Source organism: Centropristis striata, chromosome 6, assembly GCF_030273125.1.
Source record: "Centropristis striata isolate RG_2023a ecotype Rhode Island chromosome 6, C.striata_1.0, whole genome shotgun sequence".
Taxonomy (NCBI): domain Eukaryota; kingdom Metazoa; phylum Chordata; class Actinopteri; order Perciformes; family Serranidae; genus Centropristis; species Centropristis striata.
The window spans coordinates 10,339,710-10,359,158 of NC_081522.1; the positions used below are offsets into that span (position 1 = coordinate 10,339,710).

Consider the following 19,449-nt stretch of genomic DNA (forward strand, 5'->3'; position numbering starts at 1 on the left):
ATTCAGCACAGAAAAAAGATGTTTACATCCCTGTTTGTTGTTGTTTTTTTTGATTGTTTTTTGCTGACACTAACCTCAGACTGCAGCAGTTACAAGTATGTCTTAACTATGATGCTGAGATTATTTTGTCTTAACCATAGCACTCTGCGATGTCCATATTATTCATCTGTCCTGATGAGCATTTCCTTCATGTTCTGCAGACGCTGCCTTCTGTGTGATATGATTAATATCTATGCACTCATGTTTCTGTCAGTTTGGGTGAGAGGTGGATTTCAGTGGTCTTTGATTATTATATTTTTGTATCAATGCAGTATTAGAAACATATTTATTGGATTTATATTCTTACAGAAAATATTTTATATTAATTTCTCTGAAAGGAAAAAGAATCATTGTGCTCCGTGTACTGTTTAATCGTGCTGTGCCAGATTTAACTTGTCTCAGCCTGTTTTATTTAATTCAACCCGAAGGGAAAGTTCACCTTTGTTCCTTTTGTCCTGATTTGAAGCACAGCAGGAAGCTAACAATGTGTCTAAAACTTTAACCCAACGCCTTATGTTCTAATGCCAAGGTGGCGTGTTTGATTTGTGCCTGTGGTACAGAGAAAATCATTGTTTCTAGAGTGCCTGTCACTACTTTCTGCTAACTTATAAATAAATCCAACACATGTAAAATAACTTGAATTTGACTCAGTGATATTTAATTTAACAAACACAGATGTGCTTATTATAGTGAAGAAAATGTTTTCTGATGTTCTCCCCTCTTGTGATATTTGCCACACAAAAAAATATTTTGAATATTAATTGTTAAATGCTACACACCAAATATAAGAAATATTAGTATCATTTTATTTGCTGCCTTTTACACACAGTCCAAATTTCCATTCACAAAGAACTTTAAAAAAGTTATTTCTGTCTCTTATCAAAATGTATTGAACAACACTCATCATCACACTAATAATGCACTACAGATGTTTCCCAGTTAGAGCCCAATAAGATGGGAAACTGTCAACTGACACTGTTATCTATGTTCTCTTCAAAGCCACCAGACTCCATCGACAAAAACAGTATTTTCTTTGCTGGTCTATCGCGTCTATCGCTACCCCGACTGGTTAGGTTTTTCTGTGTTATTGTTTCACTTTGGTGAGCCTGAAATAACCATTTAAAACACCAAAGTCACACAATAACACAAACAAACTAACCAATCAAGGCAGCGGTTGACCAATAGCTCCTGTGTTCTGAGAAATAAATTGCTAAATATCACTTAAATTAATATTGATTCTTTATGCGGCTAAATTAATTTTTTCTGCTGCCCCCATGCACTACCGTACATTGTGTCGCTTCCGTGCCAGTACTCCTGCTTGCTTTTCCAAACTGAGGGGCTTCCCGACTGCTACCTGCTGTAGGTAATATACTGACTATGAGTAAGTATCTAGGAACTATCCCTTTAATGTCAAAGTAAACAAAACACCTTTTTGTGAAATCACTAATTTAGTAAGAAATACTAAAAGAACTATGAAAACCAGAGTACCAGAGTTGGTGGGATTTTTGCAAATTTGTACAATATTTGCCATGGAATATTTTTGTATGGGTTACATTCTTAAAAAATAAACTACTGAGTAGCTTCCACCATGTAACAGCTGCATGCTGTCTGACTTGAGTTCATGTTCGAGGGATGAAGCGCATGGCCAAGCTGTGCTCGTCCTCCACAGGCTGCTGCGACAGGTTGTTGGTCTGCCTGATGCTGTTGAGGGTGCAGCCACGGCGAGGACACACGGTGTACTGAGACAGCAGAGTGACCAGGATGGCCTTCATCATCACCATGGCTATGTGTTTGCCCACGCAGGAACGAGGCCCGCAGCCAAAGGGCTGGAAGAAACGACTGGGCACCTGCCAACCAGAGGAGGTAAACACTGAGCTGTTTGTTTTTGTTTCTAGAGCCACATGATGTTGCACAATGTTCAGCTGACTTACTGTTTTGTCAAAGTTCATCAGGCTGAACTCTTTGGGTTTGGGGAAGAATTCAGTCTTATGCATGAGACCAATGTTGAGAATGATGTTGGTTCCTTTTTTGATTTTAGTGCCTTCGATATAGTCATCTGCCAAAGCCTTTCGCATCGTGAAATCCACCACAGGGTGAAACCTCAGGGACTCATTGATGAACCTCTCCAGCACTTTCAAGTTTTGATAATCAATGTTTTCACCTTTTTCACCTAGAAATGGAAAAGCAGAATTGGAATAATGTTGTTTTTAGCTGTCATGCTGTGACACTGAGATTAATGCACTCACTCAAGACCGTGTTGATCTCCTCCACTATCCTCAGCTCCACATCTGGGTTTTGTTTCAGCAGCATCAGCATGAAAAAGAGGCTAATGGAAAGTGTGTCAGGTGCTGCAATCACCATCTCCAGCACGCACTGCCTGACATTATCTCCTGAAAGCTCTCCGACATTCTGTTCAAAAGAAAATAAAGATATGCATCAAACACATGACATTATCAGGATGTTAACCCAAAAAAGAGACAAACCTGAGCAAAGATGAGCTCCGTTGCAAAGTCAAGATCATCATCCAGCTTCTCACACTCATTTATATTCTTTCTTTTCATTTCCAGAAGGCTCTCCATTGCATCTTGCAGCTCTTGGCTGTTGGCACAAAAAGCAACACAAAGATCAGGTTGAAGAAATCACAAACCAGATGTTGAGCTACTGTGATGTGTGAGGATCTTACGCCGCTCTCTCGTGCTTGTTATACAGCCATCCGATCTTGAAGAATATATCAGGCTTTATGAGAACTGCTTGCCAGGTTTCAAAGTAGTTTTGGATTTTCATCAGCAAGTCCTTTTCTGAGTTATGCGGAACAAAAAAAACAGAGTCAGGAGCTACAATGCATGAATTTGAACTATTTTTCCTGGCAGAAAATACAGAGTTTGAGTGCAGAATGCACAGATAATAAATGTGCAGCTGACCGTTGAGCGGCACCCTGAGGAAAAGCCTGTTGGAGATGTCCACCACTACGGCTCTCAGCAGATTGAGAGAGTCAACATGTCCGTAGGGGTCGGTCATCTCCTGCAGACGGTCCAGGTGTTTGGCTGTGGAGCTCACACAGATTCCCACTGTCCTCTGGAGGCCGGGCCCTGTCAAAGCTGTGAAACAACCATAAAACAGTAGAGTCAGTCAAATACAGTGACACAGTATTCCAGTTATTGCAAGACTTCAATCTGCAGGGGGGAAAAAAGAAAGAGGGATCAAATCAGGCACCAAAATACTTGTAAGGTACACTATTATTACTCACCTTTGGAAAAATATGTCCTCACTTTCGTCCAGAGCAGCACATCACTATTGAAGATGATTCCTCTTCCTTCCATCCCAATACACTCAAGTCCTCTTTTGCTCCCGAATCTGGCGGTGTAGTGGGCGCTCCTCAGAACATGATACACTGCTGAAGACCTGCAGGAGAGCCAGGCTTACATTTACTACAGATTCATTCAAGAGTGTAAAGAGTTTTTATGGCAAGACTTGCCTGCTCAGAATGAGGGTCTCTTCGCCATTAATCCAGACTCGGACCATGCTGCCATATTTGTTGTTATAGTAGTTGCTTGCCGTTCCTATCCCAGTCCAGATGAATCTGCTGTAGGACAGGACTGGACCAAGTCCTGCCAAGTAGGAGGGACCTGGCAGAAAGAAACAAGTAATGATTCAACCTATTTATTTACCCTATCCGTTGCAGTAGAAATAACTTTTTTAAGGATGTCTAGATCTAAGATTACTATCATCTGACTCCATCCAAATGCACATCTTTATCTTATTGGACGACTAAAAGCCAATCACAATGTTCCACATAATTTAAAGTGGACTGCAGTAGAGCCACGCCCCCTTTTTCAGCAAGCATGGCTGACCATGAGGTAAGCAAGGAAGCTTAAAAGAGGAGAAGTCATGGGTTTAAAAGGCGTCATAACATTGGGGTGCAACACACAGGCAGTGTAACTGGAGCTGCAGCAGACATCGATAAATATAAATGCAGGGTTTCTGCTCAGGTGCTCTTTGGGTGCACGAGGCCTGACAGAACCATGGTGTTGTATGATTGTGCGCCACCTATTGAGCCTTTCAGCAAGTACACACTTGATTTTCAAAAACATCACTGAGAGGGAACACTTTACTGCACAACGGATACTTTAACTATTGACACTTTATGTACTCCTCCCTCCACTGGTCTTACCAGGTATCTGTGAGTGTGATGTTCGGCTCCAGGCAGCAAAGAGCAGCAGCAGCAGCAGCAGAAGAAGCAGAAGAGCCGTGACTTCAGACACTGTGTCAACGACCATCATCGGGCCGACGGTGAGCGTCTCCAGCTGCAGCATCCTCTTCATGAACACACACCTGAGCAGGTTTACTGTGTCCTGTCTGTCCTGGGCTCTTAAAGCTTCTGTCTCTTTTAACCATCAGACAAAAAAGCTCATCCACTGGATTGAACACAAAAATAGAGGAACCTGAATCTGTGCACAGCTTTCCTTTGGATCCCTTTTAATTCTCGTGTCCTTGTAAGTAACACAGCACGGCACACATTAAAACCAAAACACACCCACACAAAGGCTTTATGAAGAGCTGTTTGTTACTGAAACAGATTTATCTAATCTGTCTAATAAATCAGTTAAATGGTGAGTGACAGATTATTCCACTATTTTGTTAAAGGGGAATTTCATCCCAAAATCAAAAACACATATTTTTCTACTTACCTGTTGTGCTAGTTGTCAATCTGGATTGTTTTGGTGTGAGTTTGCAAAAGTTATAAGATGTCTGCCTTCTCTCAAATATGATTAAAAAGGCACATTTAAAAAATGTAACATGTTGAATAAATAGCACTACATGTAAAAGGAAAGGGGATGCACTATCCCTGTAATGTTATGACATGCTTACCATGCTAATAACTTTAGTCTCTTATCTCAAAATATTGTGTACATGGAGTTTTTAAAGTAATTTAAGTAAATCAAAAAGAATTTAAATGAGCACAATAAATTAAAAATGAGGAATTGTGAGCTGAATGATCAGGGATTTTAGATAAAGTACAAACACCTGTGTCCCCCTTTTGGTTAAAGTTTATCATCAATGTGATATCATCACTGACTTCCACAATTAGATCTGAAATGACTGCAAAAAATGTATATTTATATTTTTTACTAATCAAAAGATATTTCTTTATTATCATCACCAACACTGAGTCACATATTTCATTCCTGAACACAGCATACTTTTTTCTGATTTAATTATAAAGTAAATATTTGTGATAGAAGAAATAGAAACATGAGAGTTTAATTTGAATTCCATAACTCTTACGCAGTGGTGGAATGTAACTATGTACATTTACTCAAGTATTGCACTTTTTTCGAGGTACTTATACTTTACTTGAGTATTTTCACATGGATTTTTTACTCCACTACATTTAGCTGACAGCTTTAGTTACTTTTTTAGGTCAAGATTTAACGTTAAAACAATATAATACATTTAAAATGATTACACATATTTATAAGTTAAACCACATAACAGTATGTTTATTAAAATGCTGCTTACACAAATGCATCAATATTAATTATAAAATAATATATTTATAAAGCAATCTGAGTGGGTCATTCTGCATAACAAATACTTTAAGTACATTTTGATGCTGATACTTTTGTACTTTTACTTAAGTAAGGGGTCTGAATACTTCTTCCACCACTGCTCTAATGTCTGTTTCACCTCAGTTTACTACAGTCACTGAAACAGTCTCCCAATACAGAATAAAAGTCCACCAACTTCAAATTTATAATCGAGTCAAAAGTCAAGGTGGCTTAACATTTTATTTTACTCTGACTTTTCTGCATCTTTTATCTTCAGAGCATCTCAAGCATTTCTTAATTTGTCATTAGCAAATGATCAAAGATTAATGCTTACCTCTGTTGTACTTTCCGACTCCTGACAAGTTAGAGTGGAGTTTGAAGAGATGCAGTTCTTCCTCTGCTGGTTTTAAGGATGATCAGCATCCTCCTGGCCAATAAATCGCAGTGATTCAAGTGTTTATAAATCCTCTGTTAAGCCCTCATTTTACTGGTTGCTTAGAAACACTGCCACTTTGGAGTTACAAGTACCATTACACGGCAGAACAGTGAACAGGCCAGATAACAGTGCAACCCCGAAGCAGCTTCAGAATGACTGAAAAAATTGCTTTTTATATCTATGCAAAACCTGCAGATCTGTTGAACTTTTTCTTCGATGGGTTTACTTCACATGTAGCTTTGTTTAGAAGAAAGAAACCCCACTGTCTAATTCATCCGAGCGAGAAGGCTTTACAAGGGTAAATTAATTAGCTGGGTCAGACTGACCCGTGTCAGACAGAGTGGGGATTTACCAAGCAACTGAAAAAAGGAAACAAGAGAAAAAAAGGTCATCCTTTAATTTAAACTCTTAAAAATGTCATTGAGAAATGGGTTGGTCCACTTCTTCAAAAATGAGAATGGATGCTAAATTAAAAAACAGAGTTCCTGCTGAGGTTGCGTGCTTCTGATGAGCTGTCATTCATGCTCACTACCTGAATAGCTGAAATGAAAAGCTGGTATTCTGTTGATAAAGATGGTGGCCTCCTCAGATTTAGGGGATTTGGGTGGAAGCTTTTATCCCAAGTTGGCTGAAAAGTCTTCACTCCTTATAATAGTAGAGACTAAACTGGATAATTAGAACTTTACTGGAAATGGAGAGTCGTTAATGTTACTTGTAGTGGGGAAAAAATGTAATTATTCGTATTTTGGAAGTGTATTACACAATATATGAAAAAACACATTTATTAAAAGGAGATTTCAGGACACACACACACACACACACACACACACACACACAGTCTCTTACCCAAAGTGCTCTGAAAGCTCTTTTGTGGATCCAAAGAATGTTCCCCTTGTTCACAACTTATTTATTCCACTTCCATGTAATTTTGTGTGGGACAGACTGGTGGCAATATTGAGAGGAAGGGCCCCACAATGGTGAGAAGCACTACACACTGTGCAGAATATGTCAAGCTGGAGATAATATGTCCTTTATCTGCTTCTAAATCAAATGGGCCTACACATTTAACTGTTTCCCAGATGCTTATTTGTTGCGCAATGCATCATGTGGTTCTGCCTGTAGTTACAGACAGATCTTGACATGTTTATTTCTTCAACAGCTCCAGCGTAGTTTCCCTCTGACGCCTCATCTGTTGGCAAGTGGTCAGATATGTGCTGTATGTGCGTGTGAGCTACATGAGCTCAGATCACTCTGCAGTTGAGGTGCAGCCAGCGGTACACAAACATGAAGGAGAAGCGTGGAGTTTTTGTGGCATGGAAAGTGCTGCTGGTGGGGATGTGCGCGCTGCTGCTTCTGTGTTCAGCAGGTTTCGTGTTCCTGCTGTTTCGACAGAAAGAGCTGACGGTGGAGCTGATCAGGCTGGACGCCCAGATGCAGGTGCTGTCACAGAGCTGCAGGCTGCAGGCAGGAGTCCTGACCATGGACCCTGCAGAGGCTGGAGAGCTGAAGAAGCTCAGTCGCAGCAGAAGGAACCAGGAGGAAGAAACAACACTAAGCAAAGACGAGAAGGATATGCTGATGCTGATGACATACTCCATGGTACCTGTAAGACTTTTAAATGCTTTTAAAGGGGCTCTTTATATGTGAATATTGCAGATTGTTTACTGTACTTCTCATTCTGTTATTATGAGGCAGAACAAGGGAGCAATCAACGCTTCTTTGCTGTCATCTTTTATAGAAACATTTCCTCTCTTTTCCCTTTTGGGAGAAGAAGCATGTCCGTGTAATGCAAAGAATTCAAGAGTCTGCTGCAGTGATTTGCTTTTCCACTGAGTGTTTCTGGATATATGCTCTGAGCAGTGGAGCGAGACTGCTCCTCCCTCAGCTGGCTCTTCTCCAGAGGGCGCTACTGTATTTTGGCGGCACATTTATCAGTGTTAAACAAGTAACAAAACAAGTATTGGTACTTGTTTTAGGATCGACCTGATCAATCAGTAATCAACAACAATAATTATATAATAAGAAAATAAATAATAGTAATGATAAAAGAAAATAAATCAAATATATAATATATACATTTAAATAAGTCTATCTTTGCTGGCTTCTAACTCACTCTGAGTCCAACACTTACTGGATGATATTTATTGACAGTGACCTGTAAAAATATAACACTGTGTGGACATGAATGCAACATTATGCACACAGTTGAACTCATTATTTGATGCAAGACCGGTGAAAGCAAAAATGTGCAAAAAGGCCATCTTTTACAGTCAAATGTAATTGTAATGGGGGGATTCTTGAATATAAAACCCAGAAACACATGGAAGATATCTGATTGTTTAGTTTTTGCCAAACAAAAGGAGAAAGAAGCCGTTTTTATTAATACATTAAACAAGACGGAAAATTAAAAAAAATATGTTCTAATACTTTTTAAGGCTCCCGTCATTCACAGGCCCTTAGAATAATTTGAACCCCCACAATAATGGGAATCATATGAAACTAAAATAATCTTAAATCTGAAAAAATCTTAAATTCTGAGAGTAAATGAGACATTTGCTGTTGAAAAGATGTCATACAAGAAATGTAAAGGTGTTAAAGTGATTTCAAAATTCAAAGTGTTTGATGTTTGAAGGCTTCCATGTGTATTTTAAATCTCTGTTGACCTTCTGTTTCTTTCTTTTTTTTCACTATTTCAGGTCAAAGCCTTCACTCATCTGTGTAATAGCTCCAGAGGAATTTGTTTAACAGGTGCACTGCATAAATATTCTCTGTTCCACCTTTGTCTTTTTACTGTATGTTTGTGTAAAAACACTTAATTTTCAATTTATTTTCCCCCCACAGGCCCACCTGGACCGCCAGGTAAAACAAGCACTTTAATTAACTCCATTAATTACTTAAGCTGTATTTGTTACTACAGTACTTGTTTCCTGTTAGGTTTGCCTGGTCCACCAGGTCTGCCCGGGCCTGAGGGGAGAAAAGGGAGAAAAGGTGAGAGATCTCAAAGAAATGTCAAATAAATATCAGAAGACCAATCATCTTTATGAGGTGGCACCAGGAGTTGTTCACTGGTTTCACACACTCTTTCATTGTTCAGATATCCAATCCAATCCAATCCAATCCCCTTTATTTATATAGCACAATTTTAGCAAACACAAGGTTTCCAAAGTGCTGCACAAACAATAAATACATAACACAATACAAAAAGATGTAGTAAACAATAGATCAGTAAGATGCAATAAGATAAAATAAGATATGGTTACATGAATCCTTCTCACCGTCTGCAAGAGACTTAGTCTGTAGCTGCCACATTAGAAATGAATGGGAGAGTAATTTAGTTGGAAAATGTTTAGTGATTACACCTGAATCAAGCAGGTTTTAGAGAAAATAGTTTATGTTTATGATGATCGTACTAAGATAAACAGGTTAACAGTCCTACAGTCAACACATGATCATCCTGCTTTTAGTTTCCATTTTTAACTCAGTGGTTAAAACTAATGACCTGTCAATGACTAGGACCGCCTGGTGAAAGAGGAGAACCAGGACCTAAAGGGGATCCCGGGCACCCCCGACTGAAAGGCAAGACCGACAATGACTTTCTCATCGAGGGTGAGAGACGACGACCTGATTGAACCTGATATGAATAATGCGATTAACAGAAAGGACGTCTGTCAGAGTCAGAATCACATCTAAGAAGTTGTTCTATTTTTGTCAACACTGTTGTGCAAGTTAGTGATAGTTTGTTATCACTTAGTTATTAGTTTACTATATTACAAACTACTACATCTAAAAGTTATGAATCATTTTTAGATACCTGCTTCATTTTTCTCATTATATCACAATTTGATCTATGATTGTATCCATTATCACTCTGATGAACAGCAAGTAGCAAAACGTTTTAGCCCTTTTTATTGTGGCCTCGACAGGCTTTCATAGAATACAACTCACCACTATATATTTGTCCTTGATCTAAAGGAAGGAAAAATAATGTCCATATTTCCAGGACATCAAACTCAAGCAAACAAAAAAAGTCTAATGCTGAATGAGATCTGGTGACATTAACCCCAAAAAATCTGGGACAAAGGCTAGTTTGTCTGCTATGATCAAGACAGAAGTAATCAATAAAGAGCGTTTCAATTTTAGTAACTGTAATTGCATTATTTATTTTGAGAAAGTAATAAGTTACATTGCTAATGGCTGCCAAAAGTTGTGGAATTACAGCAATGCATTAAATCCCAGCACTGTTTGTGAGTGAGTTTTTTAGATATTTGAACTTGAGGTTTGATGTTTAGCTCTGTTACTGGTTAAGTTTAACATACAGCAAGAAGGCCACTGTGTGTTGTTTGTCACTTTATCCTGTTGTGGGATGTAATTGACAGAGTGAACCTTGCATTTTGGGTACTTATCCCGCTATTATTTTTTTGTTGATAAATCGTGTTTTAGTGATTATCCTTCTCCTCAACTTCAGATTTCAAAAGAAGCATTTTAATTTAAAGCTTGAATGTAAAACTTTTGCATATAACTGAATGTTTTTTGCTCTAGGCCCTGCCAAATTAGTTCATGCAATGCTGGTAAATGAAAGTTTTCTGTATTTTGCAGTATACCAGAGTTGTGGTGTTTACTGCGGATAAATACCTACTGCTCATGGAGTGGTTTGTATTAACGAAATATTAATGCAGTGCCAATTCAAATTGTGGCTGTTCAGATTATTTGTACTGGATGACTTAAAGAGAGAACTGGTGGGGGTGGAGGAGATGAGGCAAACACATCAACAGGGTTGTGTAACTTCTTTTATTGATGTTGGGGTAAACAGTATTGTATATCAGATCAGTTTTACGTATTTGACCTGCAGATACTGTTAATGTCAATGTAATATTTGCAGGTCCTCCTGGCCCGAGGGGTCCTCCAGGTCCAGCAGGTCCCCCCGGTCCACCTTGTCCTGCCTGGTATTGTAATGATGTGAAAAACAAGATAATCAGAGAACACGTCCGTCAGACCAATATGTTGATGGGTGAGAACCTCTCCACAGAAAAAATAATCCATAAACCAGCTGTTATTGTGTTGAATAATGTCTAAAGTCACCTTTAGTTCATGTTGTTTACTGTACATTGAAGGAAGGAAGGTCACCCTGCTCTAGACATAAAGTAGCTTTTATTTATTTTGTTTATGTGGTTAACTGTTTAACTCCCCAACAGGAAAAGTCAAAATGCTTTTTAGCATTTTCACACCTCCGGAAGTAGAATTCTGATAAAATGGGGCTGCATAGCTAACCTATTGTTAATTTTGTGAGAAAAGCACCAAATCTGGTACATATATAGCTTAATATATTTTGAAAAAGACTGGATATTGGGCCATCACATATTCGCATTCTGATGACCATGGCTGCCATTTTGGAACATTTGAAAAACCTACGGCCACTTCCTCTGAAGGGCTATAGGATCTAGATTACCAGGGTCTGAGTTTGTGATGGCCCATTAGCCAGTTTTGTTCCCAATATATTAATCAACACATCTGCCAAATTGGTGCTTTTATCACAAAATGAACAATAGGTATGATATATTAAGCTATGCCACCCCACTAATAGGGAAATTATGAATCCTTTATTTTTTGTTTTTTATTAGTCAAATAAAAAAACATTATAATTAATAGATGCAGTTTTAAAGTAAAAACAATCACAAAATGAACCTTCTGTTTCTTATTCAACATATTTAGATTCATCTCAGGACTTCAATGAAACTGACACAGTAAACGGCAGCTCGGCAGTTAACAAGACTGGTAGGAAGACACTTACATACAACAACACTTATATGAGTTAATGATTTCGATTGTAGACTGTTTGTGTCTTAGCTCTTTAATGGTAATTTCTATATTTAAAAATAATATGCCTTTATTTTTCACAGAATATCCATGGACACATCCACATGTTTTGAATGTTACTGCCATTCTAAATCTTCCAAACACAAGTGTTGACTCTGGTAAGCAACTGTTTGAGTGGAAGAAGGAAAACTTGCACCATAAAACATGTTTAACCCTATATTTTATTTTCTAGATTCAGTATCAGTTCATCCAGAGCACAGCTACACCTTGAACACCTTTAAGGATACCAACACAGAGAACGTCACAGAGGCACCAAGCAGAATTTTAACAGGTATCAACTGTTTAAAATGATAAGGAATTAAAGGAATGTTTAAGAAGTTTTTTAAGTCGGGTTGGATAACGTATTTATCCATTGTACTTCATACAACCCGACTTAAAAAAAACAGAGTATCTTTTTAAAGGTTAGACTTTTGGCGATGGCAGCAGAAACAATTATGATGCACCCATGAAAAGTGCTAAAATAAAAACCTTCACATTGTATATACAGAATTTTGTATTGAATATTGAGTAATTCACATGTTCGTTCATTCATTGAACCTTTTTATATTTATATTTTACAGATGATTGAGAGGGAGACCCTCATTTACAATCATATCAAGTGAATGACAAAAAAACAGAAAAGGGAAAAAAAAGAAAAAAAAAGAGGCAACACTTACGTATATATAACAATAGTAAGAGATTAATTTAAAACTTTCTGATTAGGAAAATAATTTGATGAATGAATTCGTATAATTAAGATGTAAAATAAATTGCAGTAATGTAAAAACATAAAACACTAAAATCTTTAGAACTTTTGACAGATAATTTGGAAATAACTAAAATTTTAATTATAAAAACATGAAAAATAAACAAAATTGTTACAGCATTCAACAGATAATTTGAAATTTAATTTAAAATCATTTAAATGTTAAATATAAAAACATGAAAAATAAACAAAAAAAATTGCAATTAGGGTAGAACGTTTGACGGGTAATTTTAAATAGTTACAATTTTAAATATAAAAACAAAAAATAAACAAAACTCTTACAAGTTGGGTAGAACATTTGACAGATAATTTTAAATAATTAAAAATTTAAATATAAAACTTAAATAAAAAAATAAAAAATCCAATTAGAGTCAAACGTTTGACAGATAATTAAAATAATTAAAATAACATAAAGTAAACCCCAAATGGCTCCCGATGCTGCGTTCATCGGTGTATGAATGAACTCCAAATGGTGGCAGGTGGCAGCAGTGTGCCCTGGTAGCCTCGGCCACCAGTATGAATGTGTGTGTGAAGGGGTGAATGAGCGCAGTCTGTAGTGTAAAGCGCTTTGGATAAAAGCGCTATGTAAGTCCAGTCCATTTACCATTTACCAGTTATGTAAAATGATAACAAGTGGAGGTTGGGAAGTTTAAGATCAAATTGTGTAAGTGAATTCATTTTAGAGGTGTTGTATTTTGTTCCAGGACTCCGGTGCATTAAAATTAAAAGCAAGTTATCACATGGTCAAACTCAGTCAAGGCACAAATATAAAATGTAGTTTACAACCATTACAACTGACTTCACTGACAGACTTTGATTTATTCCACTGTTGTTACAGGATAATCTAACACCATAAACTTATATATACTTAACTTATATATATATAATATATATATATATATATATATATATATATATATATATATATATATATATATATATATATATATATATATATATATAAGGTTCAGTTTAAAAAATGCATGTTTATGTAAATTCTGTTTTATTACCACAGAGTTAGTGTCACCTCATCCAGACTACAGAGCTGACACGTGGACTAACACCAGCACTGAGAACTCTACAGAGGCAGTTAACATATTATCAGGTAGGAAATACTGGGACTCATTCATGAAATGTTTGGACACACCGATGTGATGTTAACTTCACATTGTTTTCATCTTATTGGATCTCCAGTGTTACCAACAGCTCATGAAGCCAGAGATGTGTTTAATGTTTCTGACTCTGAGAAACTTCCAGATAAAGACAACAAATCTGCTAAGCAGCTGTTTGAGTGGCTGAAAGACTTTATTATCAGACTGATTTTAGTGTTCTGTATTAAATACAAATTTCAGTATCCTTTACAGAGGTATTGGTATCAGAAAAAGGGGCTTCAAGTATCAACTTTAAACAATATATTTATTTGATTCAACAGCTTCACATTCCATGGATGAAAACAGAGACAACTTCAACAACAGTGGAACCATTATTAATACATTAATGAACAGTGGTAAGAAACTTTCTGTTAGTTTCACTATTTGGTATCAAACAGAATAAACATCCAACAACCTTAATGCACTGGCTGCTATATACAGCATATATACAATATGGCATTAGACTGAAATGACAGTGAATAATAAAGGTGTTATAAAGTTGTAGACTACTTACAATTTATCTCTTAAAAATATGAATTTTGAATATTTGAGAAAACATGTCTTTTTTTATTATTTGCTGTTATAGACGAGGAAAAACACCCTCCTTGGGTCATGTTTGTACTGATGAAGTTTCAGCTGTGTTTTATCCCTTTTTATTTTTCAGTTGTTCTTGTATAAGCTTTTCTATTTGTGTATGGCAGCTAGGCGAATAAAGCCTCTCCGTACCAGCTCTTTTTAAGTTGAATCTCGTCTTTCCTTCTGCAGATTCTGAAATTCCACGCCCAACTGACGACAGCAGAGAGGTTACTGACTCAGAGAAACTTCGAAACTTCGAAGCTGGTAAATAATCGTTTTGAGCCGCAGGGAGACTTAAACTGTATAAAAACACGTTTAATAAAATACTTTTTTTATTTTCTAGAGTCTCATCAAGACAACAGAGATGTTTCACTGAACGATTCCAGGAGAGAAAATGTTTCAGAGGCACCAGATATATTCCAGATTCCAGATACAACAGGTAGGATATATTGTGTTTTTCATTATCAGTAGAGTAAATGACCATGACTTTCAAACATTACATCAAATATTTTATTTAATTCAACAGCTCTACATTCTTCGGACCAAAACAGTGACAGAGGAATCTTTTTGGATCTGTTCTGGTCACTATTTGGTATCACTGTTTATCAATTCACACATTAAGTTTCAGTATATTTTTCTCTTCTCTCAAGAGAGGGATATCTAATATCTGTTTCATCTCCTGATGTTGAATCTCGTCTTTCTTTTTGCAGAATCACCAACTTCACGTCCAACTGACAACAGCAGAGAAGTTACTGACTCTGAGAAACTTCTCCACACAAACACCGAAGATGGTAAACAAACGCTTTAAACAGCAGGGAGACTGTAAAGACAAACTTTGACTGTATTTTTAAAAAAAAACACTTTTCCTTCCTAGAATCAGAATCATTTCATCAAGACAACAGCCATGGCACCTTGAATGATAAGAGAGAAAATCCTACTGAAGCAACAATTATATTAACAGGTAGGAACTACTGTATTTTGAATTATTTTAATTATTATATGGAAATGGGAAGAAAAACCTTATATTTAATGTTTTATTTCATTCAACAGCTCCACTCCCTGTGGACCACAACAATGACGCCTTCAGTAACAGAGGAAACCTGTTGGATACACCAATGAAAAGTGGTAAGAAATGATTTGTTGGTGTCACTATTGAACAATTCACACATTAAGTTTCACTAGTTTTGATAATATCTGTTGAATCTCGTCTTCCTTTCTGCAGAATCACCAACCGCACGTCCCACTGACAACAACAGAGAAGTTACTGACTCTGAGAAACTTCAACATACAAACATGGAAGCTGGTAAATGAAAGTTTTGAGCTGCAGAAAAACTTTGACAATGTTAAAAAAAAAAAAAAAAAACCTTATAAACCGAACTTATTATTGTTTTATTGTTTTCTCTAGGGTCAGTATCATTTCATCAAGACAACAGCCACGGCACCTTGAATGATAACAAGAGGGAAAAATCTACGGAGGCACCAATAATGTTATTAACAAGTAGGAAAAACACTGTGTTTTGAATTATATGTAAAGACAAAAACATTATATTTAATGTTTCATTTTATTCACCAGCTCCACGTTCTGCAGACCAGAACAGTGATGCCTCTAATAACAGAGGCACAATTATTGATATGCCCATGAAAAGTGGTAAGAAACTGTCTGTTGGTGTCACTTTTTTTTTTTTTTATCAGTGTTGTTCAGTTCAGTAGTTTTTTCACAAAGAGGGATATTTAATATCTGTAACATCTCTTCTAGTTTAATCTCATCTTTCTTTCTCCAGAATCACCAACTTCACATCCAACCGACAACAGCAGAGACGTTACCGACTCTAAGAAACTTCGACACACAAACATGGAAGCTGGTAAACAAACTGTAAAGACAGACATTGACTCCATGAAAAAGAAGTATAAAACAGTTAAACCCTATACTTTTTTTCTTTAACTAGAGTCAGTATCATTTAATGAAGACAAAAGCCACAACACCTTAAATGATAACAAGAGAGAAAATGTGACAGAGACACCAGTTACATTATTAACAGGTAGGAAACACTGTGTTTGAATCATCAGTAAAGAGAGTAACCACAATTATATTTAATGTTTCATTTCCTACAACAGCTCCACGTTATATGGACCAAAACAGTGACACCTTCAGTAGCAGAGGAAAAAACATTGATACACCCAATAAAAATGGTAAGAAATGATTTATTGATATCACTATTTTGTGCTTTTAATGAAATATTTACACAGTTATTATTTAGTTGAATCTGATCTTTCTTTCTGCAGGATCACCAACTCCAAGTCCAACTGACAACAGCAGAAGTGTTTCTGATTCTGAGAAACTTCTTCACACAAACATGGGAGCTGGAAAACAAAAAACAGGTAGGAAATACTCTGTTTTCACTTATCAGTAAAGCAAGTGACCGTATCTTTTAAACACCATATTCAATGTTTCATCTCATTTAACAGTTCCACTTTCTGCGGACCAAAACAATGATTCCTACAATAATGCTACAGAGGCACCAATTAAATTATTAACAGGTACGAAACACTTAGTTTGGAATGATAGGTAAGTAACAATAACCTAAAAACATTTGCTCTTGTATGAAATATGATGCTCTATAACACCATTAATAATACTGGGTCATATGAAACTAAAAGATCTAAGAAATCTACAAGCACCATGTGAGGGAGGATATCGTGTCAGGAAGTAGGCAAAATAATGCTGCAAAGTTCTGCTTTTTTTATGTTTCACTCTAAAAATTCAGAGCAGTGAAGCTGCAAGTTGAGGAAAGTTTGATAAAATGCTGCAGTTGTTGTCGTCCATACATGTTTGATATCAGTTCAGTTTAGTTTGACTGAATACTTTGTTGGTCAGTCTGTGGGTTTGACTCATTCTGAAGAAATAAAAAGACTGAAGCGAGATGAATAGACTGAGAATTTTCTCTTATTTGACAAAAAAATTGTTGATTGAATTTAATTTTGTGGACACAAAATGCAGTTAAACAGTTAAATCACAATATATTGTATCGCAATACTCACCATAACGCAAAATGCTTAAAATCGCAATAATATTGTATCGGGACTCAAGTATCTGAATAAAATCTTATCGTGGGGCCTTTTCTTGCAGCCTCCAACAGCTACAGAAATCTAATAAATTGACCCATGAAAAGTGGTTTAACAAACGGGTTTTGTGTGACATATTTGGTTTCAGCACTGACTCATATTTAGATTTTGTTTATAAGATGTATCTCAAAGCCTGTCCATCAACTTTAAAAAGTTGATTTAAAGTTGTATTTTATTCCAACCTCATGATTTAAATCCACCACTGATCATTTATAATGGCTACAACAGAATAAAAAGCTAATTTCATTTTGAAGTTTGTGATGTGTTTGACATATTATTCTTCTTTCTTTTTATTTAGACACTTTATATTCACTCCAAACCAACAAGATCAATGAGACAACCAGTGACAATGACAGATTGACAAAAACTGGTCAGAATATTTTGTTAAATTATGCTGCAAATTATGTATGATCTATCATATATATGTGTGTATATCGATTGTATACGTTGTTTAAATACTGAGGTGCATACCTTCCTTCATTCAGAGTGCAACATTAGAACTATTAAATGTTCGGAGAAAGCCATCGATGTGCAGAGCACTTTCGGGGCCTGGATGTCCGATGCATCTCGGGGGGATGACGGCAGATTGTGGCAGGCGGACCACTTTTCAGGTGACTTTTTAAAATGTTTGTTATTGATCACAGAGTTTTTGTGGCTTTTAAACTAATTAACATTTCTCCCCCAGGTCGAACTTTGTTGGAGTACAGAAACATGTCCTCATTCCCGAATACAAGCAACAAAATGATCGACGTCAAGAGGTTCTACCAGGGTTGTGGTCATGTTGTTTATAAGCACTCATTCTACTTCCACAACGCAGGAACCAACAGACTCATAAAGTAAGTGCTACTGCACAAGACTTTATCGACTAATCTATACTGACATTTTTAATTTCTGTGTGCTCAGCTTCTTAACTTCCCTATGATCAATATTTTACAGATTCGACCTGAACACCCGGAGAACAAAATTTCTGATTATGGCACACAGCAGATATAACAACCTGAATTATCTTTTCCGCAACTCAAAGACGTACTTCAAGTTTGCTTTGGATGAAAACGGACTGTGGGTCATCTTTGCATCAGATACAGATGACGACACGATAGTTGCGAGGATTAACCCCGACACATTCCTTGTGGAGTCGATCATTAACACTCACTACCCTACGACTAAAGCAGGAAATGCTTTCATTGTGTGCGGAGTGGTTTATTTTACAGACGACAAAGACAGGAGTGTTACATATGCCTTTGATTTAAAGAAGGAGAGTCCTCTGGATGTAAGTTTAGATTTAAGGCCGGATAATGGCATCCTGGCTATGATGTCATATTATCCCAACAAAAAGCTTCTGTATATGTGGGACAACAGCAGAGTGAAAACCTGCAAAGTTAAACTCAAGCTGACCTAGATTAAACCACAAGCCCTATTGACCGATAAAGTTTATTAATGAATCTCTTCCAAAGATATCACAATGAAAATGAAACAACAATTGACAGAGGATTATGGGCAACCGTGTACAAAATCAGCAATAAAGTTGTTTTTTCAAAAATATCAGTTGGTTTACGTGAGTTTCTTGAAACTGATGTGATTTTTACACAGGAGAGAGTTGCTGGTAGAGGTTTAATAGCACACTTATTTACAATAAATAGACTACTGATGAACATGTTTAATTCCAAGAGGCAATGCATTATTTGCGCAACATGACATGATGAATATTAGTGGGTCATTTGGACATTTATACTGTAATTTAGTTTGGGTTAGCTGGGCTGCAACAGTCAAAATGTTTTTGTCCCAATATTTGTTGTTTGAATTGACTTTTCTTTTTCATTGTCAAAATATAAACATGAAAATTATATTTTCTTAATGGGCTGTGTTATATCGACACACTGTAGGTACATATTTGCACAGAAACAAATAGAAAAAAGAGCAAAAACTTTGGCTGAAGGCTTCACGTCAAAAGTTGAA

General features: G+C 36.6%; 2 protein-coding genes across 4 annotated transcripts; one reads left to right on the forward strand and one right to left on the reverse strand.

Moving 5' to 3' along the window:
• Positions 1-1,482: 1,482 nt before the first annotated feature.
• On the reverse strand, positions 1,483-6,105 carry LOC131973543 (aromatase). 3 transcript variants are annotated; one of them, XM_059335569.1, is made up of 10 exons: positions 5,923-6,105; positions 4,211-4,423; positions 3,515-3,665; positions 3,287-3,441; positions 2,961-3,137; positions 2,723-2,837; positions 2,523-2,637; positions 2,286-2,448; positions 1,971-2,209; positions 1,483-1,886 (listed from the first exon to the last, which is right to left on the reverse strand). In XM_059335569.1, exons 2-10 carry the CDS (start codon positions 4,359-4,361, stop codon positions 1,659-1,661), a joined length of 1,494 nt encoding a protein of 497 aa, XP_059191552.1. In that variant the 5' UTR covers positions 4,362-4,423; positions 5,923-6,105; the 3' UTR covers positions 1,483-1,658. The 3 variants fall into 3 exon arrangements, with proteins under 3 accessions (XP_059191552.1, XP_059191553.1, XP_059191551.1); XM_059335570.1 differs by lacking the exon at positions 4,211-4,423; XM_059335568.1 differs by having other exon boundaries at positions 2,723-3,137.
• Positions 6,106-7,033: 928 nt separating this feature from the next.
• LOC131973530 (uncharacterized) lies at positions 7,034-19,018 on the forward strand. The gene is made up of 29 exons (XM_059335544.1): positions 7,034-7,629; positions 8,721-8,772; positions 8,866-8,883; positions 8,959-9,012; positions 9,538-9,630; positions 10,904-11,032; positions 11,734-11,796; positions 11,922-11,996; positions 12,071-12,169; positions 13,659-13,748; positions 14,076-14,150; positions 14,560-14,634; positions 14,714-14,809; positions 14,897-14,962; positions 15,081-15,161; positions 15,245-15,331; positions 15,421-15,495; positions 15,593-15,673; positions 15,776-15,868; positions 15,944-16,018; positions 16,152-16,232; positions 16,317-16,409; positions 16,486-16,560; positions 16,654-16,749; positions 16,837-16,908; positions 17,792-17,863; positions 17,979-18,104; positions 18,179-18,329; positions 18,430-19,018. Exons 1-29 carry the CDS (start codon positions 7,309-7,311, stop codon positions 18,890-18,892), a joined length of 3,027 nt encoding a protein of 1,008 aa, XP_059191527.1. The 5' UTR covers positions 7,034-7,308; the 3' UTR covers positions 18,893-19,018.
• Positions 19,019-19,449: the final 431 nt, after the last annotated feature.

Coding starts and splice junctions, on each gene's coding strand:
- LOC131973543 (XM_059335568.1), bottom strand. CDS start 4,361: ATGAAGAGGATGCTGCAGCTGGAGACGCTCACCGTCGGCCCGATGATG. Junction 2,210..2,285: donor GGAGATCAACACGGTCTTGA/GTGAGTGCATTA, acceptor TTCCATTTCTAG/GTGAAAAAGGTGAAAACATT. Junction 1,887..1,970: donor TGATGAACTTTGACAAAACA/GTAAGTCAGCTG, acceptor TCTGGTTGGCAG/GTGCCCAGTCGTTTCTTCCA.
- LOC131973530 (XM_059335544.1), top strand. CDS start 7,309: ATGAAGGAGAAGCGTGGAGTTTTTGTGGCATGGAAAGTGCTGCTGGTG. Junction 9,013..9,537: donor GGGGAGAAAAGGGAGAAAAG/GTGAGAGATCTC, acceptor GTCAATGACTAG/GACCGCCTGGTGAAAGAGGA. Junction 12,170..13,658: donor ACCAAGCAGAATTTTAACAG/GTATCAACTGTT, acceptor TTATTACCACAG/AGTTAGTGTCACCTCATCCA.